At 54.9% G+C, this 27,844-nt stretch overlaps 1 protein-coding gene across 1 annotated transcript in view; it reads left to right on the top strand.

Moving 5' to 3' along the window:
• ROR2 (receptor tyrosine kinase like orphan receptor 2) overlaps window positions 1-27,844 on the top strand; it is a 196,489-nt gene that overhangs the window by 158,751 nt on the left and 9,894 nt on the right. The window contains exons 4-5 of the mRNA XM_070400902.1: window positions 331-361; window positions 26,524-26,651. Coding sequence (XP_070257003.1) covers window positions 331-361; window positions 26,524-26,651 — 159 coding nt within the window. The remainder of the gene's footprint in view (window positions 1-330; window positions 362-26,523; window positions 26,652-27,844) is intronic.

Below are 27,844 nucleotides of genomic sequence, written 5' to 3'. Positions count from 1 at the left end.
ATGCGGGAGGCAGTCAATGGCTGTGTCTCTCTCACATCGATATTTATCTCTCTGTCTCTCGCCCTCCCTTCCACTCTCTCTGAAAAAAATCAATGGAAAAAATACCCTCGAGTGAGGATGAACAACAACAAAACCACATAAAAACATGTCCAACAGAGAGCGCCCTCCGGGGTGCGGCTCCCCGCTCCGGGCACAGCCTCCAGGGGCCGGGCCTGGCTGAGGCAGCTCCCACGGCGCCCTGCGCTGCTGCGCCTTCACCGATGCGGGCTTGGAAAGAAGTTTGATTCCAAATCATGAAGCATTAATAACATGCCCTTTGTTCCTTTTTAGGTCCCACACACAGCCCAAACCATAATTTTCAGTAAGTATCTGTTTTCCTGAAACCATTCTCTCATTCTCTAAGGCTCCGTTATGTAAGAATCCACGTTTAAATCCAGCAAGCACATGTTTTTACTGAATTTGCTGGAAGTTGGCTGGCCTTCACTCGAGGATGGCAATGCGTTTGCTGTGGGCTGGGAAACGATGGCCTGTTCCAGTTGGTGTTAGGAAAAATGTCATAAAAACAGAGATGGCCAGGTCCTCTCATCTCACGTGACCCCCACACGCCTGGCGGAGCATCCACACGGGGCCGGCCGCGGCCACCAGCCTGGTCTTCAAACGCATTTGGAACCAGGGAGGCCGTTCTCCCTGAAACCCAGCACCGCCCAGCCAGAGGCGGCCCGGCCCGCTTCCCGGCACAGCCCCGGCTCAGAGCCTTGCCAGGTCTGCACGGGGCGTACGCTCAGGCCTTTCCGGGACAGCCTTTCCACGCGTGCACTGTGGGGTCCCCTCTGGACCCCATGCTCTCAGCATGGCCTGAGGATGTCTCGGCAGGCCTGTGTGTGAGGTTGCAGTGGTGGGTTCCCCGTTGCCTCCCCGACGCAGGAGGCACGGCTGCACCGCAGTGTTCTGAGGGGACACGCTGTGTGTCCCTGTCCCCCGGGTGCCGCAGGAGCGTTGGCCCACCAGTGGGCTTGGTGAGGCCGCTCCCAGCACAGCAGGTGCCCTGGCGGAGAGCAGCTGGGGGAGGGGCTGTGCTCAGGGGCCCTGCCCAAGCCTTGCGCCTTCATCACGCATGTGCGTCGTGAGGAAAGAAGTTGCACAAAGGGAACATCTGTGAGGCTTTAGAAAAGATACGTCATTTCAAACAAGTTTTTCTTTTCTTTATTTGTATCATTAACTAATTTACATAATAAGTATATAACAGACAGTATATTGTAAGAGCAGCAGGCGCCCACTTTTCGGACCTCACGGACCACCGGCTGGCGACGGCTGTTATAAAGTATACAGATATGGCTTATATGTAATTATAATGTAATTCACTAAATGTATAAATATCAAATGCATTTACATAAGTTTTATATAAAAATTCAATATTTTTACACTTATTTTCTTCTCATTTTAAATTATGGATCAAATCAACACATTTGTCCAAATAATTCGTGCAGTCCTGTCCCTCGGGCCTGTGCCCAGGCCCCGTGGCCAGGTGGGTGTGCAGGCGCGGCCTCTCTGCCCTGGGTACACGTGTGGGCCCAAGAGACACAGCACCACTTGCTCCCTCTTTTGCATGAATGGTAGGATAGTTAACTGTCAGTGCATTTTAAATCCCCCTGGCCGCACCCACGGGGCGCCCGCCTCTGCCCTGGGCGTTCTGCATGTCCACGCCCTCACTGGCCCCGAGGCCTTGTGCCCTGGAACGTGGACAGTCTCTCTCAGGGACTCTGAAGAGCAGAGCCTGGAGGGCACACGTGTGCACAAGTCGCTTCCCTGCCACACCTGAGAGGACCCACGGCTGTCTGCCCGTTCCCTCCCGTCACGCTGTCCCTCTGAGTGCTGGCCCCCTGTTACCCTGTCACCCCGAGTGCTCGGCGTGACACCCCCAGGCTGCCCCTGCCTCTGGCAGTGTCTCTTCATAGTCCTTGCCTGTTGCCCTTACATTGTTTCTTGGTGATTTTTAATAATTATTCATCTACTTTTTGATAACATAGAAATTTAAATTTTCTGTTATTTGTCAATAATTATATGGGTTTTCATGTGTCTTATTAAGGAACACCCTAATTTCCTTGAAATATTCTGATAGTGTTTTGATTGAAATTGCAATGAATTTTTAGATAAATTTGGGAAAAATTAATATTTAATTGAATTGTCAAGGACCACTTCCTTCATGCTTTAAAATGTCCTTTTCTCCCTAACATTTATTTTGAAAATTTTCAAACAAATGGAAAAGTAGAAAGAGTTTTATAGTGATCATCCAGTCCGAAACCTACCAACTGGACCCTGCTGTTGACGGCACTTCCCCTGCCAGCGTTATTCTTCCCGCCGCCTCCACCCAGCGGGAAGCCATCTTTTTATTCACTTCACAAGGTGCAGATATCTGTGCACTCCCTGAAACTTTTCAGCAAGGAAGCCATTAACGAGTTCAATATCTGAACATTCTTGTTTCATTTGTGAGTTAACCTACAGACAATGACATGCGCAAATCTTAAGTATTCCATTAACAACGTCCAACCAATGCAGAAACCTCTGCAATCCAACCCTGGCCGGGCCCAGAGAGTCCCATCCCTGGGAGCTCAGGTGACCGCCTAGTCCACGCCCCTCCTCCCCTGCCAGCCACCGTTCTGGTCGTGTTCTGCCGTGGACAGTTCTATGTGTTTTAGGACTTCATAGACACGCAGCCACAGCACAGAGCCACGCAAGCCTGGCTTCCCGCACGGGGCATCGCCTTCGAGAAGCATCGGGCTGTGTGTGTCAGCAGGGCACTGCGTCCCGCTGGACAGTGCTGCTGGACGCTGGGCCCGGGGCAGCCACTCCCGCTGGCATGAACGCGATGGACTTCTCTCACGGTGTTGTGTGGACATGTAAGCATCTCTGCTAGGGAAGTGCCTTGGGGTAGAACTGCTGGCGTGCAGGGTCGGTGCCTGCTGTTCTGTAAGAGGTACCGCCTTCCCTCGAGGGGGCGTGCCCTTTGCACTCCCAGTGGCGGGGAGAGGTTTCGGGGGCTGCACGCATGCACCAGTAGTTGGTCTGGTCAGTCTTTGTAACTGAGCCCTTCCGGTGTGTGTTATTCCCGGAATACTTAGGATTCCTACACTGTTCTGTGAGTTTTAACTCTTTATGTTACTGACTTCTAAAAAATTACTTTTATCAGTCGTTTTTAATTTCAAACAGATCTGCTTGACACGGTGGTGCTTCCTCTGAATGCCACTTTGGCTGCATCCCCCCGGGCCCGGGACGTGGGCTCTCAGTTTCCTGTTCTTGTTGAATTTTATCAGTGAACTTGGGGTGTATTTTACTTTTGATAATTCATTAAAGGTGTTCTTTGTGACCAGTTAGATATGTTCAATTTTTGTGAAAATGTCCTATTGTTTCAACAAATAAGTATTTCCTGGTGGTGGCCACACATACCTTGATTTACATAGTAGATCACGTGTGTGAAGTGTGTTATTAAAACCGGCTGTTTTCTTTGTCACGTGGGTTACAGAACCTGGAAATGTGTGAAAATCATCGTGCTCGTTCTGGCCTTGCCAGTTCCCACCAGCTGTCTGTTTTAAAGGGGCCTGCGTGTGCGCCAGGCCCGTGGGCCCGAGGCTGCATGGCTTTGGCTGTGTTTGTCTGGAAGTCACTATTAACGCTCTTCCCCTGGAGTTTAGTTTGCCAGAGAGTGACACTGCCACCGGCTTTCTCTTCGTTTGCATTTGCTGCAGACTTCTCTTCCTCTTCCTGTTCCACTGTCCCCCAGCCTCTTGGCATCCGTTTTATGTGGGTATCTTATAAGTGGCCCATAAGTTCGTATTTTGGAGGCTGGTAAGGAGGATTTCCCATCTGGAAGTCCAGTTGCTACACGCAGGCTGTTGTCGTGTTCACAGATGTGTGCACAGCATCACTGCCCTGGGAGCCCGCCCCGCCCCGCCCCGGCGTCTGTGCGCCTGCGAGTGAGGGAGTCTGCTCACTGGCATCTGCCGGCGCCTCCTTGTCCCGTGGGCGAGAGACCTCGGGGGTCGGAGACCTGGGACTGGAACTGCAGGCGGCACCCCCGCTGCACCAGGTTGCCCCTAACCCCCAGCAGAGCACTGTCCTCACCCGTGTTTCCCAGAACTTCAAATGCTGCCAATGACTCAGGTGTCCAGGAGTGATTCAGAGTAGTTTTACATTAGATTTGACCAGTAAGTGGTGAAGAACATGTTTTTGTTGGTTTAATATCCATTGAATTGCCCATTCACATAGAGTTTACCCTCCTTGTTTGAGGATTTCATGCCTGCAAATTCTGTTACTTCACTACAGTGTCTTTGTAACCCCGAGTCCATGCTCGGCTGTTTTCACGGTCACGTATGGCATGTGCAGAGCGCTCGGCCCAACGGGGTCCCAGCGGGGGCGGGCCTTCTTGTTGGAGGTCTGTTTCGTGTTAGGCTGTTGGTGGTGGTTTTGCTGTTGAAATGGCCCCAGCAGGTGCGGAAGTGCAGCCCTGCTCCCGGGGGAGAGGCGGAGGCTGCTGCCTGGAGGGCGCTGTCATGAGCCTCCTCGGGCCCAGGCCCAGCTCCGCTGGCCACGAGCACAGTGTCAGTGACACAGCAGAAGCCACAGACACAGGGGATGTGATGGCTGATGAGACGTCGGGACCACTTACAGTAAACTGTCTGTTTTTCCACTGGGAGCCATGGCTCAGTATTTGCTAATTCAGTGTTTACAGCTTCTTTATAGAAGGCCAGAGGCCCAGTGCACGAAATTCATGCACTTGGGGGGGGTGTTTGACTGATGGTTGATTTGCATATTAGCCTTTTATTATATAGGATAACCACCACAAATAACCAGAATGGCCTGTATTTTGTTCACATTTTATTAGGATATCTGTCTTTTCCTTATTGATTTGCAGGAGTTTTAGAATGTCCTCTAGGTATAATTGTTACATAATTTCCTCTGGAAGGGATTTCATACTTGTGTAAGCTCGGGTCTGGGCTGCTTTCCATATTGACGGCTGGCCCTCGGGAACCACCGAGTGAGTGGCCACACGGGGGTCAGCGAGTGGACGGTGGCCTCTGTGGTACGGGAGCTTCCTGGCCCTGTAGATCCGCTTCAGGACTCACTCCACCAGCAGGTCCCTGCCGGGCCGCAGCCCAGGGTCCTGACGGAGCGTGTGTGTGCCTCGCTGCACACTGTGTGCGGAATGTCTCACTGCTACTGTGGGTGGCATTTTTCCCCCAAATTCATATTTTGAAGAATTAAGTTCCCCTCTTCCCAACGTGGGACTATCTTATAGTGAGGGCCTTAAGGAGGTAATTAGGCTAAATGAGGGGGTCCCAAGGGTGGGGCCCTGATCTCTTTCTGTCTCTCTCCCTCTCCTGAGGATAAGGGTAGGGCCCTGTCCCGCCTCCCCAGCATAATGCTCGGCCCTGCTCTCTCTGCCACGGGAAGACGCAGCAGGAAGGAGGTCATCTGAGAGTTGGGAACTGGATAGATGAGCAGTTTGATGTTGAACTTCTCAGCTGCCAGGAATGTGAGAATCGGAGCCTGTTGGTCGCCCATCTCTGGCATTGGGAGGGTGACGCTGACTAGTGCAGCTGCCTGTTGCCGTGTTGCTGAGTCACCTGGACCGCTGCCTAGCACTGTTCCCCGGAGCTTTGTCCACATCTGTCTCATTGGAGCTGCACGGACGCTGGATCTTTGCATTTCCTTTGTCAGGTGCGGGTGGTGTGGTAGTTGTTTTCCTCCTGACATATCAGCTGTGTTGCATGATGGCGTCCCATTGCTAAGTGGCTTTACAGCTCCAGACAAACTCCCCTGGGGCAGGGGCTGTCCCTGCGGTAACTGCGTGACCGCTAGCTGCTGGCAGGTGCGCTTGTAGCCAAGCACGCGGGGCAGCCGGCTTTCTGCGGCCTAGGTTTCTCTCCCCGTTGACTGCCTCCGTGGACTGACCGCCATGCCCCCTGCCTTTCGGGGCTTGACGGGGGTTGGGCCGGCTGGGTCTGGGTCTCCAGCGATTTCGAGGCGTGCACGGATGGGCGGGGACTTGACTCTGGGTTCCATGGCGCACCCCGGACTCTGAGAGGAGGGAGATTTCGTATACATTTTACTAATTTCTTTCATCTCTGACACTTCGATTATAGAGAAAGGGCAAATAGCAATATTAAAATATTTCCTCTAATTAATTCCCTTTTAATGTGCACAATTTTGTGCACCGGGCCACTAGTTCTACTATATTTGCATTTGCATGTCAGTTTTAGAATCAGCACGTCAGTTTCTACAAAAGCACCTTCTGAGGTGCTGTTTAACTTTTGATTTTGCAATCATTTCAAACGTGCAGAAAAATTGCAAAAATAGTAATAAGTAGCCCCACTGTGCTCTTTACCCAGGTTTACCAGTTTTTATATTTTCCCCCATTTGATTTATGTCCTCAGCGCACATCTGTAACTAACCGTGTGAGCGTATGTTGCACCCATCATACTCCTCTGCCCCTTCGTGCTCCGCTGGGCGCCCCCGAGGTCAGCGCTCTTTCCTGCCAGACCCGCAGCTTCAGATTCAGGCTGTGTCTCCGAGTGGCCACCCATTCTCCGAGCTCTCCCGTTGCCCCGCGTGCTGTGTGGGTCCCTCCCCCCAGCACAGGGCCCCCCGGCCACCTTAGTCTCAGGTCAGGTGGGATAGCACGTGGCTCTCTGTCTCGGAGGGGGCAGGGCTGGTTTTTAAAGGTTGAAGCACCAGCTCTGGAATGTCTTACTTTGCGGAGTGCAGTTCACGCTTGTCCTGTGGAGCTCATGGCTGTTAGATCAGGAGGCATATTGGTCTGCAGCGTCCTCAGGACATTCTTGTCAAGTATTTTTTTCCAGGTGATGCTGGCCTTGTAAGATGAATTGGGAGGTATCCCTTACTCTTCTATTTTCTGAATGAATTTGTGTAAAATTGCTGATGTCTCTTCCTAAAATGTTTGACAGAATTCACCAGTTTCTATTATTTGGAGCTAGAGTTTTAATTGTGGGAAGATTTTTTATTTCAACTTTGAGTAAGAGATATAGGGCTATTCTGAGTTTTTATTTCTGTTGGCACTAATTTTGATGTGTGTGTTTTTCAAGGAATTTGTCATTTTTTCTAAGTTGTTCGATCTGTGTTCATATACTTGTTACCTTATAAGTTCATAATACTCACTGCCTTTTACCATCTGTCAGGGTCTTTGGGGATGGCCCGGGGCATCCCTGACGTTGGTAATGTGTGTGTTTTCGCTTTTCCTTAATCAGTTTTTCTAGGTGTTAGCAATATTGTTAGGTTTTTAAAAAAGCCATCTTTTGGTTTTATTGATTTTTCTATTGTTTTCTACTTTTATTGATTTCTGCTTTCATCATTAACATTTTCTTATAATTCAGGTTTAATTTTCTTAAGGTGTAAAACCTTATCTAATTTAAGTATTTACAGCTATTAAGTATTAACAGCTATAAATTCATCTCTAATTACTGTTTTAGCTGCAAGCTATCAAGTTTTTATTTTTTATAATTTATATTTTCATATTCCGTTTAAAATTATACTTAATTTTCCTTGTATTTTCTTTTTTGATCTGAAAAGGTTATCTAGAAATATGCTATATAATGTCCAAATATTTGGAGAGTTTCTAAATATATTTTGTTATTGATTTCTAATTAACTTCTGTGTGATCAGAGATTTTATGGTTTTAGTTCCTTTCAACTTATTACTCTGTGGTGAGCATGAGCAGTGGCCATTCTGGGTGAGTGTGAACAGTGGCCTTTCTAGGTGAGTGTGAGCATGTGGTCCTTCTGGGTGAGTGTGAGCAGTGGCCTTTCTGGGTGAGTGTGAGCATGTGGTCCTTCTGGGTGAGTGTGAGCAGTGGCCTTTCTGGGTGAGTGTGAGCATGTCCTTCTGGGTGAGTGTGAGCAGTGGCCTTTCTGGGTGAGTGTGAGCATGTGGTCCTTCTGGGTGAGTATGAGCAGTGGCCTTTCTGGGTGAGTGTGAGCATTGGCCTTTCTGGGTGAGTGTGAGCAATGGTCCTTCTGGGTGAGTGTGAGCATGTGGTCCTTCTGGGTGAGTGTGAGCAGTGGCCTTTCTGGTGAGTGTGAGCATGTGGTCCTTCTGCGTGAGTGTGAGCATTGGCCTTTCTGGGTGAGTGTGAGCAGTGGTCCTTCTGGGTGAGTGTGAGCATGTGGTCCTTCTGGAGGAGTGTGAGCAGTGGCCTTTCTGGGTGAGTGTGAGCATGTGGTCCTTCTGGGTGAGTGTGAGCAGTGGCCTTTCTGGGTGAGTGTGAGCATGTCGTCCTTCTGGGTGAGTGTGAGCAGTGGTCCTTCTGGGTGAGTGTGAGCATGTGGTCCTTCTGGGTGAGTGTGAGCAATGGCCTTTCTGGGTGAGTGTGAGCATGTGTCCTTCTGGGTGAGTGTGAGCATTGGCCTTTCTGGGTGAGTGTGAGCAGTGGCCTTTCTGGGTGCGTGTGAGCAGTGGTCCTTTCTGGGTAAGCGTGAATGGCAGCCTTTCTGGGTGAGTGTGAGCATGTGGTCCTTTTGGGTGAGTGTGAGCAATGGCCTTTCTGGGTGAGTGTGAGCATGTCGTCCTTCTGGGTGAGTGTGAGCAGTGGCTTTCTGGGTGAGTGTGAGCATGTGGTCCTTCTGGGTGGGTATGAGCAGTGGCCTTTCTGGGTGAGTGTGAGCATTGGCCTTTCTGGGTGAGTGTGAGCAATGGTCCTTCTGGGTGAGTGTGAGCATGTGGTCATTCCGGGTGAGTGTGAGCAGTGGCCTTTCTGGTGAGTGTGAGCATGTGGTCCTTCTGCGTGAGTGTGAGCATTGGCCTTTCTGGGTGAGTGTGAGCAGTGGTCCTTCTGGGTGAGTGTGAGCATGTGGTCCTTTTGGGTGAGTGTGAGCAGTGGCCTTTCTGGGTGAGTGTGAGCATGTGGTCCTTCTGGGTGAGTGTGAGCAGTGGCCTTTCTGGGTGAGTGTGAGCATGTCGTCCTTCTGGGTGAGTGTGAGCATTGGCCTTTCTGGGTGAGTGTGAGCAGTGGCCTTTCTGGGTGCGTGTGAGCAGTGGCCTTTCTGGGTGCGTGTGAGCAGTGGTCCTTTCTGGGTAAGCGTGAATGGCAGCCTTTCTGGGTGAGTGTGAGCATGTGGTCCTTCTGGGTGAGTGTGAGCAATGGCCTTTCTGGGTGCGTGTGAGCAGTGGCCTTTCTGGTGAGTGTGAGCATGTGGTCCTTCTGCGTGAGTGTGAGCATTGGCCTTTCTGGGTGAGTGTGAGCAGTGGTCCTTTGGGTGAGTGTGAGCATGTGGTCCTTCTGCGTGAGTGTGAGCATTGGCCTTTCTGGGTGAGTGTGAGCAGTGGTCCTTCTGGGTGAGTGTGAGCAGTGGCCTTTCTGGGTGAGTGTGAGCATGTCGTCCTTCTGGGTGAGTGTGAGCAATGGCCTTTCTGGGTGAGTGTGAGCATGTCCTTCTGGGTGAGTGTGAGCATTGGCCTTTCTGGTTGAGTGTGAGCAGTGGCCTTTCTGGGTGCATGTGAGCAGTGGTCCTTTCTGGGTGAGTGTGAGCATGTGGTCCTTCTGGGTGAGTGTGAGCAATGGCCTTTCTGGGTGAGTGTGAGCATGTCATCCTTCTGGGTGAGTGTGAGAAGTGGCCTTTCTGGGTGCGTGTGAGCAGTGGTCCTTTCTGGGTAAGCGTGAATTGCAGCCTTTCTTGGTGAGTGTGAGCATGTGGTCCTTTTGGGTGAGTGTGAGCAATGGCCTTTCTGGGTGAGTGTGAGCATGTCGTCCTTCTGGGTGAGTGTGAGCAGTGGCCTTTCTGGGTGAGTGTGAGCATGTGGTCCTTCTGGGTGAGTATGAGCAGTGGCCTTTCTGGGTGAGTGTGAGCATGTCGTCCTTCTGGGTGAGTGTGAGCATTGGCCTTTCTGGGTGAGTGTGAGCAGTGGTCCTTCTGGGTGAGTGTGAGCATGTGGTCCTTCTGGGTGAGTGTGAGCAGTGGCCTTTCTGGGTGAGTGTGAGCATGTGGTCCTTCTGGGTGAGTGTGAGCAGTGGCCTTTCTGGGTGAGTGTGAGCATGTCGTCCTTCTGGGTGAGTGTGAGCAGTGGTCCTTCTGGGTGAGTGTGAGCATGTGGTCCTTCTGGGTGAGTGTGAGCAATGGCCTTTCTGGGTGAGTGTGAGCATGTGTCCTTCTGGGTGAGTGTGAGCATTGGCCTTTCTGGGTGAGTGTGAGCAGTGGCCTTTCTGGGTGCGTGTGAGCAGTGGTCCTTTCTGGGTAAGCGTGAATGGCAGCCTTTCTGGGTGAGTGTGAGCATGTGGTCCTTTTGGGTGAGTGTGAGCAATGGCCTTTCTGGGTGAGTGTGAGCATGTCGTCCTTCTGGGTGAGTGTGAGCAGTGGCCTTTCTGGGTGAGTGTGAGCATGTGGTCCTTCTGGGTGGGTATGAGCAGTGGCCTTTCTGGGTGAGTGTGAGCATTGGCCTTTCTGGGTGAGTGTGAGCAATGGTCCTTCTGGGTGAGTGTGAGCATGTGGTCATTCCGGGTGAGTGTGAGCAGTGGCCTTTCTGGTGAGTGTGAGCATGTGGTCCTTCTGCGTGAGTGTGAGCATTGGCCTTTCTGGGTGAGTGTGAGCAGTGGTCCTTCTGGGTGAGTGTGAGCATGTGGTCCTTTTGGGTGAGTGTGAGCAGTGGCCTTTCTGGGTGAGTGTGAGCATGTGGTCCTTCTGGGTGAGTGTGAGCAGTGGCCTTTCTGGGTGAGTGTGAGCATGTCGTCCTTCTGGGTGAGTGTGAGCATTGGCCTTTCTGGGTGAGTGTGAGCAGTGGCCTTTCTGGGTGCGTGTGAGCAGTGGTCCTTTCTGGGTGAGTGTGAGCATGTGGTCCTGGGTGAGTGTGAGCAATGGCCTTTCTGGGTGAGTGTGAGCATGTCGTCCTTCTGGGTGAGTGTGAGCATTGGCCTTTCTGGGTGAGTGTGAGCAGTGGCCTTTCTGGGTGCGTGTGAGCAGTGGTCCTTTCTGGGTAAGCGTGAATGGCAGCCTTTCTGGGTGAGTGTGAGCATGTGGTCCTTCTGGGTGAGTGTGAGCAATGGCCTTTCTGGGTGCGTGTGAGCAGTGGCCTTTCTGGTGAGTGTGAGCATGTGGTCCTTCTGCGTGAGTGTGAGCATTGGCCTTTCTGGGTGAGTGTGAGCAGTGGTCCTTTGGGTGAGTGTGAGCATGTGGTCCTTCTGCGTGAGTGTGAGCATTGGCCTTTCTGGGTGAGTGTGAGCAGTGGTCCTTCTGGGTGAGTGTGAGCAGTGGCCTTTCTGGGTGAGTGTGAGCATGTCGTCCTTCTGGGTGAGTGTGAGCAATGGCCTTTCTGGGTGAGTGTGAGCATGTCCTTCTGGGTGAGTGTGAGCATTGGCCTTTCTGGTTGAGTGTGAGCAGTGGCCTTTCTGGGTGCATGTGAGCAGTGGTCCTTTCTGGGTGAGTGTGAGCATGTGGTCCTTCTGGGTGAGTGTGAGCAATGGCCTTTCTGGGTGAGTGTGAGCATGTCATCCTTCTGGGTGAGTGTGAGCAGTGGCCTTTCTGGGTGCGTGTGAGCAGTGGTCCTTTCTGGGTAAGCGTGAATTGCAGCCTTTCTTGGTGAGTGTGAGCATGTGGTCCTTTTGGGTGAGTGTGAGCAATGGCCTTTCTGGGTGAGTGTGAGCATGTCGTCCTTCTGGGTGAGTGTGAGCAGTGGCCTTTCTGGGTGAGTGTGAGCATGTGGTCCTTCTGGGTGAGTATGAGCAGTGGCCTTTCTGGGTGAGTGTGAGCATTGGCCTTTCTGGGTGAGTGTGAGCAATGGTCCTTCTGGGTGAGTGTGAGCATCTGGTCCTTCCGGGTGAGTGTGAGCAGTGGCCTTTCTGGTGAGTGTGAGCATGTGGTCCTTCTGCGTGAGTGTGAGCATTGGCCTTTCTGGGTGAGTGTGAGCAGTGGTCCTTCTGGGTGAGTGTGAGCATGTGGTCCTTCTGCGTGAGTGTGAGCATTGGCCTTTCTGGGTGAGTGTGAGCAGTGGTCCTTCTGGGTGAGTGTGAGCATGTGGTCCTTTTGGGTGAGTGTGAGCAGTGGCCTTTCTGGGTGAGTGTGAGCATGTGGTCCTTCTGGGTGAGTGTGAGCAGTGGCCTTTCTGGGTGAGTGTGAGCATGTCGTCCTTCTGGGTGAGTGTGAGCAGTGGCCTTTCTGGGTGAGTGTGAGCAGTGGTCCTTCTGGGTGAGTGTGAGCAGTGGCCTTTCTGGGTGAGTGTGAGCATGTCGTCCTTCTGGGTGAGTGTGAGCAGTGGTCCTTCTGGGTGAGTGTGAGCATGTGGTCCTTCTGGGTGAGTGTGAGCAATGGCCTTTCTGGGTGAGTGTGAGCATGTCGTCCTTCTGGGTGAGTGTGAGCAGTGGCCTTTCTGGGTGAGTGTGAGCATGTGGTCCTTCTGGGTGAGTGTGAGCAGTGGCCTTTCTGGGTGAGTGTGAGCATTGGCCTTTCTGGGTGAGTGTGAGCAATGGTCCTTCTGGGTGAGTGTGAGCATTGGCCTTTCTGGGTGAGTGTGAGCAATGGTCCTTCTGGGTGAGTGTGAGCATGTGGTCCTTCCGGGTGAGTGTGAGCAGTGGCCTTTCTGGTGAGTGTGAGCATGTGGTCCTTCTGCGTGAGTGTGAGCATGTGGTCCTTCTGGGTGAGTGTGAGCAGTGGCCTTTCTGGGTGAGTGTGAGCATGTCGTCCTTCTGGGTGAGTGTGAGCATTGGCCTTTCTGGGTGAGTGTGAGCAGTGGTCCTTCTGGGTGAGTGTGAGCATGTGGTCCTTCTGGGTGAGTGTGAGCAGTGGCCTTTCTGGGTGAGTGTGAGCATGTGGTCCTTCTGGGTGAGTGTGAGCAGTGGCCTTTCTGGGTGAGTGTGAGCATGTCGTCCTTCTGGGTGAGTGTGAGCAGTGGTCCTTCTGGGTGAGTGTGAGCATGTGGTCCTTCTGGGTGAGTGTGAGCATTGGCCTTTCTGGGTGAGTGTGAGCGGTGGCCTTTCTGGGTGCGTGTGAGCAGTGGTCCTTTCTGGGTTAGTGTGAGCATGTGGTCCTTCTGGGTGAGTGTGAGCATGTCGTCCTTCTGGGTGAGTGTGAGCATTGGCCTTTCTGGGTGAGTGTGAGCATTGGCCTTTCTGGGTGAGTGTGAGCATGTCGTCCTTCTGGGTGAGTGTGAGCAGTGGCCTTTCTGGGTGAGTGTAGGCAGTGGCCTTTCTGGGTGCGTGTGAGCAGTGGTCCTTTCTGGGTAAGCGTGAATGGCAGCCTTTCTGGGTGAGTGTGAGCATGTAGTCCTTCTGGGTGAGTGTGAGCATTGGCCTTTCTGGGTGCGTGTGAGCATGTGGTCCTTCTGCGTGAGTGTGAGCATTGGCCTTTCTGGGTGAGTGTGAGCAGTGGTCCTTCTGGGTGAGTGTGAGCATGTGGTCCTTCTGGGTGAGTGTGAGCAGTGGCCTTTCTGGGTGAGTGTGAGCATGTGGTCCTTCTGGGTGAGTGTGAGCAGTGGCCTTTCTGGGTGAGTGTGAGCATGTGGTCCTTCTGGGTGAGTGTGAGCAGTGGTCCTTCTGGGTGAGTGTGAGCATGTGGTCCTTCTGGGTGAGTGTGAGCAGTGGCCTTTCTGGGTGAGTGTGAGCATGTGGTCCTTCTGGGTGAGTGTGAGCATTGGCCTTTCTGGGTGAGTGTGAGCAGTGGCCTTTCTGGGTGCGTGTGAGCAGTGGTACTTTCTGGGTGAGTGTGAGCATGTGGTCCTTCTGGGTGAGTGTGAGCAATGGCCTTTCTGGGTGAGTGTGAGCATGTCGTCCTTCTGGGTGAGTGTGAGCAGTGGCCTTTCTGGGTGAGTGTGAGCAGTGGCCTTTCTGGGTGCGTGTGAGCAGTGGTCCTTTCTGGGTAAGCGTGAATGGCTGCCTTTCTGGGTGAGTGTGAGCATGTGGTCCTTTTGGGTGAGTGTGAGCAATGGCCTTTCTGGGTGCGTGTGAGCAGTGGTCCTTTCTGGGTAAGCGTGAATGGCAGCCTTTCTGGGTGAGTGTGAGCATGTGGTCCTTCTGGGTGAGTGTGAGCAATGGCCTTTCTGGGTGCATGTGAGCAGTGGCCTTTCTGGTGAGTGTGAGCATGTGGTCCTTCTGCGTGAGTGTGAGCATTGGCCTTTCTGGGTGAGTGTGAGCAGTGGTCCTTCTGGGTGAGTGTGAGCATGTGGTCCTTCTGGGTGAGTGTGAGCAGTGGCCTTTCTGGGTGAGTGTGAGCATGTGGTCCTTCTGGGTTAGTGTGAGCATGTGGTCCTTCTGGGTGAGTGTGAGCATGTCGTCCTTCTGGGTGAGTGTGAGCATGTGGTCCTTCTGGGTGAGTGTGAGCAGTGGCCTTTCTGGGTGAGTGTGAGCATGTCGTCCTTCTGGGTGAGTGTGAGCAGTGGCCTTTCTGGGTGAGTGTAGGCAGTGGCCTTTCTGGGTGCGTGTGAGCAGTGGTCCTTTCTGGGTAAGCGTGAATGGCAGCCTTTCTGGGTGAGTGTGAGCATGTAGTCCTTCTGGGTGAGTGTGAGCATTGGCCTTTCTGGGTGCGTGTGAGCAGTGGTCCTTTCTGGGTAAGCGTGAATGGCAGCCTTTATGGGTGAGTGTGAGCATGTGGTCCTTCTGGGTGAGTGTGAGCAATGGCCTTCCTCGGTGCGTGTGAGCAGTGGCCTTTCTGGTGAGTGTGAGCATGTGGTCCTTCTGCGTGAGTGTGAGCATTGGCCTTTCTGGGTGAGTGTGAGCAGTGGTCCTTCTGGGTGAGTGTGAGCATTTGGTCCTTCTGGGTGAGTGTGAGCAGTGGCCTTTCTGGGTGAGTGTGAGCATGTGGTCCTTCTGGGTGAGTGTGAGCAGTGGCCTTTCTGGGTGAGTGTGAGCATGTCGTCCTTCTGGGTGAGTGTGAGCATTGGCCTTTCTGGGTGAGTGTGAGCAGTGGTCCTTCTGGGTGAGTGTGAGCATGTGGTCCTTCTGGGTGAGTGTGAGCAATGGCCTTTCTGGGTGAGTGTGAGCATGTCGTCCTTCTGGGTGAGTGTGAGCATTGGCCTTTCTGGGTGAGTGTGAGCAGTGGTCCTTCTGGGTGAGTGTGAGCATGTGGTCCTTCTGGGTGAGTGTGAGCAATGGCCTTTCTGGGTGAGTGTGAGCAGTGGCCTTTCTGGGTGCGTGTGAGCAGTGGTCCTTTCTGGGTAAGCATGAATGGCAGCCTTTCTGGGTGAGTGTGAGCATGTGGTCCTTCTGGGTGAGTGTGAGCAATGGCCTTTCTGGGTGAGTGTGAGCATGTGGTCCTTCTGGGTGAGTGTGAGCATGTGGTCCTTCTGGGTGAGTGTGAGCAATGGCCTTTCTGGGTGAGTGTGAGCAGTGGCCTTTCTGGGTGCGTGTGAGCAGTGGTCCTTTCTGGGTAAGCATGAATGGCAGCCTTTCTGGGTGAGTGTGAGCATGTGGTCCTTCTGGGTGAGTGTGAGCAATGGCCTTTCTGGGTGAGTGTGAGCATGTGGTCCTTCTGGGTGAGTGTGAGCAGTGGCCTTTCTGGGTGAGTGTGAGCAGTGGTCCTTCTGGGTGAGTGTGAGCAGTGGCCTTTCTGGGTGCGTGTGAGCAGTGGTCCTTCTGGGTGAGTGTGAGCAGTGGTCCCTCTGGGTGAGTGTGAGCAGTGGTCCCTCTGGGTGCGCGTGCCGCTGCACTGAAACGGGCGTGCCTGTCGGGTGTGCTGTCCTGCAAATGTCCTGTCAGTCCAGGGGTGGGGACTGTTTCCCCCGTTGACTCTTCACTAATTTTTTCCCTAATGAATGCATTGCTCAGAGGCAAGTGTTGAAATTTCCGGCTGTAATTGTGGGTGTTTCTGAGTTGTCCTCTAGTTTTGTCCGTCCTTGCTTATGTGTCAGCTCCGATGTGCGTTGCAGTCACGTGTACATCTTTTTGGTGAGACCCTTTCCTTTGAAATGTGTTTGTGCTGATGATGGAATTCCAGCTCACGGTGTATTTTCTCTGCGAGTGCAGGGCAGCGGTCATTCCCGGTCTTCTGTTTTCACTGCTCCGCCATTTGTCATGGCCCCTGTTTCCATTTATCCTGTTTCAGCAGGTCGGCTGTGATGTGAGCCAGTGTGGTTTTCTTTGCATGTATCTTGCTTGGTTTTCGCTGGCGTTCCCTGGCCAGTGTCACTGTTTTCACCCGATTTGGAAAGATGTTTGGCCGTGACTTCTTCACACTGTTTCCTGCTCGCACCTCTCCTCTCGCTGGGGTTCAGTGCACAGAGGTCGGACCCCTGCGTGTCCCACAGCTCGCCGGGCTCTGCGCATTTTCTGTAAATCTTACTGTCTCTTAGTTTCAGTTTGGAAATTGTCTGTTGACCTGTCACGTTACTGCTTTTTTTCTATCTTCACTCTGTTGTTAACACCATGTTTTATTGGAGATGTTTTTCATGTCTTGCCCCTGCTTCGTTCACAGTTCCCGTCTCCCCACAACTCTTACCGTTACCCACGCATTGTTTTCTGTACTTGCAGTTCCTTGAAGTCTGGTCTGCGGAGCCCGACATCCCCGTCATCTTTGGGTTGATTTCTCTTGGCCGTGGGTTACGTTTTGCTGTTTTTTCATGTGTCTGGTAATTTCTTATCGTACACAGGACACTGTGGTGTATACGCTAGATTTCACCTTCCTCTGAAGAGTGTTTGCTCTAGCAGCCTATTAGGTTACGGTCAGGTCACCTGCAGCTGATGGAGCTTAGCTTCAGACTTGGTCAGAGTGATTTATATCCGTTTGTTCTCTGTGCTTTTGCTGTGCCTCCACCCACACCGTCACCCACACCCACACCGTCACCCACACCCACACCCGCACCCGCACCCACCCCCGCACCCACACCCGCACCCGCACCCGCACCCGCACCCGCACCTGCACCGTCACCCACACCCGCACCCAAACCCGCACCCGCACCCGCACCCGCACCCGCACCGGCACCCGCACCCGCACCCAAACCCGCACCCAAACCCGCACCCGCACCCGCACCCGCACCCGCACCCGCACCCGCACCCGCACCCGCACCGTCACCCACACCCGCACCCACACCCGCACCCGCACTCGCACCCGCACCCGCACCCGCACCCGCACCGTCACCCAAACCCGCACCCGCACCGGCACCCGCACCCAAACCCGCACCCGCACCCGCACCCGCACCCGCACCCGCACCGTCACCCACACCCTCACCCCCACCCACACCCCCACCCCCACCCACACCCACACCCAAACCCGCACCCGCACCCAAACCCGCACCTAAACCCGCACCCACACCCGCACCCGCACCCGCACCCTCACCCCCACCCACACCCGCACCCAAACCCGCACCCGCACCGGCACCCGCACCGTCACCCACACCCGCACCCACACCCACACCCACACCGTCACCCACACCCGCACCGTCACCCACACCCGCACCCAAACCCGCACCCGCACCGGCACCCGCACCCAAACCCGCACCCGCACCCGCACCCGCACCCTCACCGTCACCCGCACCCGCACCCGCACCCACACCCGCACCCGCACCGTCACCCACACCCGCACCCACACCCGCACCCACACCGTCACCCACACCCACACCCGCACCCGCACCCGCACCCGCACCGTCACCCGCACCCGCACCCGCACCCGCACCCGCACTGTCACCCGCACCCGCACCCGCACCGTCACCCGCACCGTCACCCACACCCGCACCCACACCCGCACCCACACCGTCACCCACACCGTCACCCGCACCCGCACCGCACCCGCACCTGCACCCGCACCGTCACCCGCACCCGCACCTGCACCCGCACCGTCACCCACACCCACACCCACACCCACACCCACACCCACACCCACACCCACACCCACACCCACACCGTCACCCGCACCCGCACCCATCCCCGCACCCGCACCCACACCGTCACCCACACCCGCACCTGCACCCACACCGTCACCCACACCCACACCCACACCCACACCCACACTGTCACCCGCACCCGCACCCGCACCCATCCCCGCACCCGCACCCACACCGTCACCCACACCCGCACCTGCACCCACACCGTCACCCACACCGTCACCGCACCCGCACCCGCACCCGCACCCACACCCGCACCCATCCCCGCACCCGCACCCACACCGTCACCCACACCCACACCCACACCCACACCGTCACCCGCACCCGCACCCGCACCTGCACCCGCACCGTCACCCACACCCACACCCACACCGTCACCCACACCGTCACCCGCACCCACACCCACACCCACACCGTCACCCACACCCACACCCGCACTTGCACCCGCACTGTCACCCACACCCGCACCCACACCCACACCCACACCGTCACCCGCACCCGCACCCATCCCCGCACCCACACCCACACTGTCACCCACACCCGCACCCACACCCACACCGTCACCCGCACCCGCACCTGCACCCGCACCATCACCCACACCCGCACCCACACCCGCACCCATCCCCGCACCCACACCCACACCGTCACCCACACCCACACCCGCACCCACACCCGCACCGTCACCCGCACCTGCACCTGCACCCGCACCATCACCCGCACCCGCACCCACACCCGCACCTGCATCCGCACCATCACCCGCATCCGCACCATCACCCGCACCCGCACCCATCCCCGCACCCGCACCCACACCGTCACCCACACCCGCACCCCGCACCCATCCCCGCACCCACACCCACACCCACACCCACACCGTCACCCACACCCATCCCCGCACCCACACCCACACCGTCATCCACACCATCACCCACACCCGCACCGTCACCCACACCCACACCGTCACCCACACCCGCACCCACACCCATCCCCGCACCCACACCCACACCGTCACCCACACCGTCACCCACACCCGCACCCACACCCGCACCCACACCCACACCCATCCCCGCACCCACACCCACACCTACACCCACACCCGCACCCACACCCGCACCCGCACCCGCACCCGCATCCGCACCCACACCCATCCCCCGCACCCGCACCCGCACCCGCACCCATCCCCGCACCCACACCCGCACCCGCACCCATCCCCGCACCCGCACCCGCACCCATCCCCGCACCCACACCTACACCCGCACCCGCACCCACACCCGCACCCACACCCACACCCACACCCACACCCTCCAACCCATCTCAACTATGGCTTCCTCTCGTCATTCATCTACCTTAGACATACCCTTTCACAAGAACAACGGTTATGAAATGATTTTACCACTTTTAACAAAAATAATGAGGGGGGAATGTTAACTTCCGACACAATGTGTAACTACATCTGAATTTTGACATTGAGTACTTTTCAACCTCAAAGGAACCTTACTTTCCTTTAAGGGTCATTCATTATTGATATCCATGAGTTTTCTAAGCTTTTCTTGAAACTAACTTTTATGTTTAACATGCACAAGCTGGGGAGGCGGTTGGCAGTCAGCCCGCCATGTCCTCGGTCCCTCCTGAAGGACATCCTGTCACACACGGTGGCCTTTCCTCTGTCCGGCACCCTCCTCCTCTCCTGTGGCTGTCTCCTGCACCACCTGGTACTTTTCTCTTCCGTGACTATGAACTGATGTGTGCGTTTCTTCCTCACCTGTCAGTAGACCCTGGGTCAGTGCCTTGGGCGTGTAGATTTCCACTGCAGCTTGTTGGTCTCGTAGCTTGTTGTTCTGGAGTTGGTGAGCGTGTCCCCTGTGGCTGACGGATTGATCGATGGCGCTCTGCCCAGAGCTTTTCTGGTCTCACAGATGCTCTTCAGCTCTCACCTCCCAGAGTTCCCAGATGCGCCTGGTAAAGAGAAAGCATAATTCCATGTGAAAATGTCAAGTAATTCCCACTTGTTTTTTTAAAATGTAATAACCTGAAGGATCTCATTTTCCAACTGTTCTTTATGTTTTGGACATTTTCTAAAACTCAGATTGGAAGCCCACTTGGATGAGTAAGCTGTGGACGAGCCTTGAGCCCCTTTTCAGCCTGTCTGCCCTGCCCCCCTTTGCTCTTTCCATCCTGGGGGCACCTGAGCAGCAGCCAGGGAGGGGCCCATCAGGGAGGAGCCCACTCAGGGAGGGGCCCACAGTGAGGGAATAGGTTTCCATTCCTTGACTCTTGAAGCAGAGAGTTGTCAGTCTTGCTGGGATGCCCCATGGGACTGACTGGATGGAATCCCGTACCCTGGGTGTAGGTGACGAACCTCTTCAGGATTTTCCCGGTAGAGCAGGCATGTGCCCTGCACCCAACCCGCACACCGATGCCTAGCGCACCCGCCGGCAGAGTTGGCGGCCCTGTGCGGGTGTGCCTGGCCGTGGCGGCTCTGGGTGTGTGTTAGCACACGGGCTCGCCTATGTGAGCTGTAGTTAAGGAACCCTTGACCCACAGCAGTGATGGTCGTGAACTGGACGGCGGGCTCCTGCCTCTTGTTGATGCCAGAATCTCCTGACCTCCGTGATTTTTGGCTCCAGATAGTTTTCTTTGGAATATTTTCTTCAGGGACAGAGAAGGCAGCAGAAGGGAGAATCACTGGAGCAGAGGCCCTGGGAAAAGGTGCCCGTCACTCCCTGTCTCCGCTGCTACAAGCGTCCAGCTCTACCCTGAGAGAGCCCGCCGGTTAAGGTGGACACAGCACAGGTTCCATGGGGTCGTTGACATCAGTGTGGGGTGCAGTGACAGGTGTTGTTACCCTGAGGGGCAAGTGGCAGCTTTGCTTGAAAACAAGCAACTTAGTGACAGGCCTGAGCCCTTGCGTGAAGCTCGCCCTCGAGCCCCAGCCCCGATCCTTCCCTCGCAGCAAGGGCCGCCCCTGTGTGGGCCGTGGCCGCGTCACTGGCTCCTTGAGCATCCGAGGACGACTTTCACCGTGTCGGTGCCCTTAGCGCGACCTCGTCAGCTGGGGCAACCTGCACGGTCGTTCTACAGAGAACAATTTAAGACTAACCGGGTTTCGGAAGGCCCCGATGGCGGGGGAGGGGGCTTTTGGGAGTTTCCCTTTCTGTCCCCACATTTAGACACATGGCCTGCTGTCTACACAGCAGGGACAAGGTTGTGGGTCACCTCCTGGAGAAAATGCTGTGAGGGCCAAACTCTTGGAATCCCCCATGGCTTCCTCCATTTCCCAGTTTTCTCTCTGCAGTGAAGGGTGGAGGAGCTTCCCGTGAGCAGCATCCTCACAAGCGCCTGTGGGGCCGCGGGGTCCGGGAGGGCATGCACACCGCTCTGATGAAACGTGTTCGAGTTGAACTGTCTCTGTATTTGGACATGGACATGGACATGTTCCCTCTCAGATTCCAGTTCACACTCAGTCCACCCAGCCCCCTTAAAGATGCGGGGTTTTAATCGTTAATAGACATTATTTTTTAGAGAATTTTTAGGTTTGCAGAAAAGTTGAACATAAAGTACAGAGTATTCTCATGTGGCCCCTCATCCGCACACCCGGTTCCCCCATTAGTGACATCCTCCCTAGTGTCTGCATCGCTGAGCAGCTGATGCAGTGTTACTGGTTCTAGCACACTCATTGTCCCCATCGCTGAGCAGCTGATGCAGTGTTACTGGTTCTAGCACACTCATTGTCCCCATCGCTGAGCAGCTGATGCAGTGTTACTGGTCCTGCACACTCACTGTCCCCATCGCTGAGCAGCTGATGCAGTGGTACTGACTGGTTCTAGCACACTCACTGTCCCCATCGCTGAGCAGCTGATGCAGTGGTACTGACTGGTTCTAGCACACTCACTGTCCCCATCGCTGAGCAGCTGGTGCAGTGGTACTGACTGGTTCTAGCACACTCACTGTCCCCATCGCTGAGCAGCTGATGCAGTGGTACTGACTGGTTCTAGCACACTCACTGTCCCCATCGCTGAGCAGCTGATGCAGTGTGACTGACTGGTTCTAGCACACTCACTGTCCGCATCGCTGAGCAGCTGGTGCAGTGGTACTGACTGGTTCTAGCACACTCACTGTCCCCATCGCTGAGCAGCTGATGCAGTGTGACTGACTGCGGTCCTGCACACTCACTGTCCCTATCGCTGAGCAGCTGATGCAGTGGTACTGACTGGTTCTAGCACACTCACTGTCCGCATCGCTGAGCAGCTGATGCAGTGGTACTGACTGGTTCTAGCACACTCACTGTCCCCATCGCTGAGCAGCTGATGCAGTGTGACTGACTGGTTCTAGCACACTCACTGTCCGCATCGCTGAGCAGCTGATGCAGTGGTACTGACTGGTTCTAGCACACTCACTGTCCCCATCGCTGAGCAGCTGATGCAGTGGTACTGACTGGTTCTAGCACACTCACTGTCCCCATCGCTGAGCAGCTGATGCAGTGGTACTGACTGGTCCTGCACACTCACTGTCCCCATCGCTGAGCAGCTGATGCAGTGGTACTGACTGGTCCTGCACACTCACTGTCCGCATCGCTGAGCAGCTGATGCAGTGTTACTGGTCCTGCACACTCACTGTCCCCATCGCTGAGCAGCTGATGCAGTGGTACTGACTGGTTCTAGCACACTCACTGTCCCCATCGCTGAGCAGCTGATGCAGTGGTACTGACTGGTTCTAGCACACTCACTGTCCGCATCGCTGAGCAGCTGATGCAGTGTTACTGGTCCTGCACACTCACTGTCCGCATCGCTGAGCAGCTGATGCAGTGTTACTGGTCCTGCACACTCACTGTCCGCATCGCTGAGCAGCTGATGCAGTGGTACTGACTGGTTCTAGCACACTCACTGTCCCCATCGCTGAGCAGCTGATGCAGTGTTACTGGTCCTGCACACTCACTGTCCCCATCGCTGAGCAGCTGATGCAGTGGTACTGACTGGTTCTAGCACACTCACTGTCCCCATCGCTGAGCAGCTGATGCAGTGTTACTGGTTCTAGCACACTCACTGTCCCCATCGCTGAGCAGCTGATGCAGTGTTACTGGTCCTGCACACTCACTGTCCCCATCGCTGAGCAGCTGATGCAGTGTTACTGACTGGTTCTAGCACACTCACTGTCCCCATCGCTGAGCAGCTGATGCAGTGTTACTGGTCCTGCACACTCACTGTCCGCATCACTGAGCAGCTGATGCAGTGTTACTGACTGGTTCTAGCACACTCACTGTCCCCATCGCTGAGCAGCTGATGCAGTGTTACTGGTCCTGCACACTCACTGTCCCCATCGCTGAGCAGCTGATGCAGTGGTACTGACTGCGGTCCTGCACACTCACTGTCCGCATCGCTGAGCAGCTGATGCAGTGTTACTGACTGGTTCTAGCACACTCACTGTCCGCATCGCTGAGCAGCTGATGCAGTGTTACTGACTGCGGTCCTGCACACTCACTGTCCCCATCGCTGAGCAGCTGATGCAGTGTTACTGACTGGTTCTAGCACACTCACTGTCCCCATCGCTGAGCAGCTGATGCAGTGTTACTGGTCCTGCACACTCACTGTCCCCATCGCTGAGCAGCTGATGCAGTGTTACTGACTGGTTCTAGCACACTCACTGTCCCCATCGCTGAGCAGCTGATGCAGTGGTACTGACTGGTTCTAGCACACTCACTGTCCGCATCGCTGAGCAGCTGATGCAGTGTTACTGGTCCTGCACACTCACTGTCCGCATCGCTGAGCAGCTGATGCAGTGGTACTGACTGGTTCTAGCACACTCACTGTCCGCATCGCTGAGCAGCTGATGCAGTGTTACTGGTCCTGCACACTCACTGTCCCCATCGCTGAGCAGCTGATGCAGTGGTACTGACTGGTTCTAGCACACTCACTGTCCCCATCGCTGAGCAGCTGATGCAGTGTTACTGGTCCTGCACACTCACTGTCCGCATCACTGAGCAGCTGATGCAGTGTTACTGACTGGTTCTAGCACACTCACTGTCCCCATCGCTGAGCAGCTGGTGCAGTGTTACTGACTGCGGTCCTGCACACTCACTGTCCCCATCGCTGAGCAGCTGATGCAGTGTTACTGACTGGTTCTAGCACACTCACTGTCCCCATCGCTGAGCAGCTGATGCAGTGGTACTGACTGGTTCTAGCACACTCACTGTCCGCATCGCTGAGCAGCTGATGCAGTGTTACTGGTCCTGCACACTCACTGTCCGCATCGCTGAGCAGCTGATGCAGTGGTACTGACTGGTTCTAGCACACTCACTGTCCCCATCGCTGAGCAGCTGATGCAGTGTTACTGGTTCTAGCACACTCACTGTCCGCATCGCTGAGCAGCTGATGCAGTGTTACTGGTCCTGCACACTCACTGTCCGCATCGCTGAGCAGCTGATGCAGTGTTACTGGTCCTGCACACTCACTGTCCGCATCGCTGAGCAGCTGATGCAGTGGTACTGACTGGTTCTAGCACACTCACTGTCCGCATCGCTGAGCAGCTGATGCAGTGTTACTGGTCCTGCACACTCACTGTCCCCATCGCTGAGCAGCTGATGCAGTGTTACTGACTGGTTCTAGCACACTCACTGTCCCCATCGCTGAGCAGCTGATGCAGTGTTACTGGTTCTAGCACACTCACTGTCCCCATCGCTGAGCAGCTGATGCAGTGTTACTGGTCCTGCACACTCACTGTCCCCATCGCTGAGCAGCTGATGCAGTGTTACTGACTGGTTCTAGCACACTCACTGTCCCCATCGCTGAGCAGCTGATGCAGTGTTACTGGTCCTGCACACTCACTGTCCGCATCACTGAGCAGCTGATGCAGTGTTACTGACTGGTTCTAGCACACTCACTGTCCCCATCGCTGAGCAGCTGGTGCAGTGTTACTGACTGCGGTCCTGCACACTCACTGTCCCCATCGCTGAGCAGCTGATGCAGTGTTACTGACTGGTTCTAGCACACTCACTGTCCCCATCGCTGAGCAGCTGATGCAGTGTTACTGGTCCTGCACACTCACTGTCCCCATCGCTGAGCAGCTGATGCAGTGGTACTGACTGGTTCTAGCACACTCACTGTCCGCATCGCTGAGCAGCTGATGCAGTGGTACTGACTGGTCCTGCACACTCACTGTCCCCATCACTGAGCAGCTGGTGCAGTGTTACTGACTGGTTCTAGCACACTCACTGTCCCCATCGCTGAGCAGCTGATGCAGTGGTACTGACTGGTTCTAGCACACTCACTGTCCCCATCGCTGAGCAGCTGGTGCAGTGTTACTGACTGGTTCTAGCACACTCACTGTCCGCATCACCGAGCAGCTGATGCAGTGGTACTGACTGGTTCTAGCACACTCACTGTCCGCATCGCTGAGCAGCTGGTGCAGTGTTACTGACTGCGGTCCTGCACACTCACTGTCCCCATCGCTGAGCAGCTGATGCAGTGTTACTGACTGGTTCTAGCACACTCACTGTCCCCATCGCTGAGCAGCTGATGCAGTGGTACTGACTGGTCCTGCACACTCACTGTCCCCATCGCTGAGCAGCTGGTGCAGTGGTACTGACTGCGGTCCTGCACACTCACTGTCCCCATCGCTGAGCAGCTGGTGCAGTGGTACTGACTGGTCTAGCACACTCACTGTCCCCATCGCTGAGCAGCTGATGCAGTGTTACTGGTCCTGCACACTCACTGTCCTCATCGCTGAGCAGCTGATGCAGTGGTACTGACTGGTTCTAGCACACTCACTGTCCCCATCGCTGAGCAGCTGGTGCAGTGTTACTGACTGGTTCTAGCACACTCACTGTCCCCATCGCTGAGCAGCTGATGCAGTGGTACTGACTGGTTCTAGCACACTCACTGTCCCCATCGCTGAGCAGCTGGTGCAGTGTTACTGACTGGTTCTAGCACACTCACTGTCCCCATCGCTGAGCAGCTGGTGCAGTGTTACTGACTGGTCCTGCACACTCACTGTCCCCATCGCTGAGCAGCTGGTGCAGTGTTACTGACTGGTTCTAGCACACTCACTGTCCCCATCGCTGAGCAGCTGGTGCAGTGGTACTGACTGGTTCTAGCACACTCACTGTCCCCATCGCTGAGCAGCTGGTGCAGTGTTACTGACTGGTTCTAGCACACTCACTGTCCCCATCGCTGAGCAGCTGGTGCAGTGTTACTGACTGGTCCTGCACACTCACGGATGTACACTGGGTGCTTAGTCTAGACTGGCTCTCTGTACTGTGGGGGTTTGCCCACCGTTACAGTGTCATTCAGACTCGCTGCACTGTCTTAACATTCCCTGTGCTCTGCCTCTGTGTCCCTGGCAACCACTGGGTTTTACTGTCTCCGTGGTTTCGCCTTTTCCAGAATGTTCTGGACTTGGAAGCATCCAGGACGCAGCCTTTCCAGAGTGGCTGCTTTCACTTCGCCATACGCGTGTAAGGCCCGCCAGGCCATGTTTTTGTCGCTGAATAATATTCCGCTGTGTGGATGGGCCTGCGGAAGGGCATTCAGAGGCTCCCCGGTTTAGTGTTCTGGGTGAAGCGGCTGCAAACCTCGGCGTGGGGTTTGTGTGGCCGTGAGCTCTCCATTCATTTGGGTAATTACAAGGAAGAAGATGGCTAGACCCTAAGATGCCAGATTTAAAAGGGAAAATTCTCGGGGGCACCCGGCAGCTTCCGGTGCGCTTACCCGCGGTGTGTTTTCCCAGAGACGACGACCACGAGGACGGCTTCTGCCAGCCGTACCGGGGCATCGCCTGCGCGCGCTTCATCGGGAACCGGACCATCTATGTGGACTCGCTGCAGATGCAGGGGGAGATCGAGAACCGGATCACAGGTAGGACAGCCTGTCCCTGCCAGACCGACGCGGCCGGGTGTCCGGCGGCTCCATGGCTCCTGCCACAGAAAGGGGCCTTTTTAGAAGCAATGGCCGCCGTGTTTGCCCTGAAATGCTCCTCCTGCGTGTGCGTCTGAGCTAGTGCGTGTGGGCGGCGGAGAGTGGGTTTCTAACACCTGCTGGGCCTGGGCGGGGTTGGCGGGTTGGGGGTGGGGGGGGAGTTCTGCTTCCTGGCCTCACTGCCTCGCTCTGTCATCAGCTCTCAGGCAGAAACCCACGCAGGTGCCGTTGAAATGCCCTCCACACTGAGGCCAACTCTGGCCTTGCCTTTACCCTCGGTCTGTAGGGTCTAAGGTCATGGTCACAGAAGGTCTGCCTGGCCCGTCGTCCCAGAGCCCCCCGAGGACAGGGCCAGGGTGGGACCTGCAGCGTCCTGGGCGGCGCCATCTTGGTCCAGTGGTGAGAATGGTTTGAAAACCTTACTGTCTCATTGGAGAAGTCTTTATGCCATTTAAAGCAGCACTTCTCAACCTTTTGACCACAACACACAGTAAACGGTATACTTTGCATCTTGACTTAGCGTGCGCACACATGTATTTCAGAGTCGAAATGTGTTACAGGAGACAGCAGTCACCCTTATAAAAGCCGTGCACTTAGACTTTTCCCTTCAGTTTTATTTCATTAAAAGTTGGGCCCCTGCCGGTGTGGCTCAGTGGTGGAGCATCGACCCAGGCACCCAGAGGTCACCCCTTCGATTCCCAGTCAGGGCACATGCCCAGCTTGCAGGCTCGATCCCCAATAGGGAGCATACAGGAGGCAGCCAATCAATGTTTCTCTCTCATCAATGTTTCTCTCTCTCTCCCTCTCCCTTCTCTATCTAAAAGTCAATAAAACATTAAAAAAAGGAAAAAGTTGATCACACCCTTAGTATGAACCCAGCACTCTGACACCCTCTGTTCTAATTACCTTTTGAAATGCCAGCTCCAGACTCCAGAATTAATTTCACAGTCCGCTAGTTGGCAGACACTGACTCAAGGCTCCTCGGTTATTTCTTCAGGAATCGTTTAAAGAATTAAGCAACACGGCCATCTAATCAGACTGATCTGCCTTATAGCAGCTTTAGGTAAAGGTTTAGGACGAGGATTCTCCAGATGCGTGGGTTTATGAAAGGATAAATTGGAGGGCGCTCTAGA

This window comes from Myotis yumanensis, unplaced genomic scaffold (genome assembly GCF_028538775.1).
Source record: "Myotis yumanensis isolate MYYU_CA2020_CCGP unplaced genomic scaffold, mMyoYum1.0.hap1 SCAF_21, whole genome shotgun sequence".
NCBI lineage: Eukaryota > Metazoa > Chordata > Mammalia > Chiroptera > Vespertilionidae > Myotis > Myotis yumanensis.
This window is presented reverse-complemented; position numbering and strand designations above follow the sequence as displayed.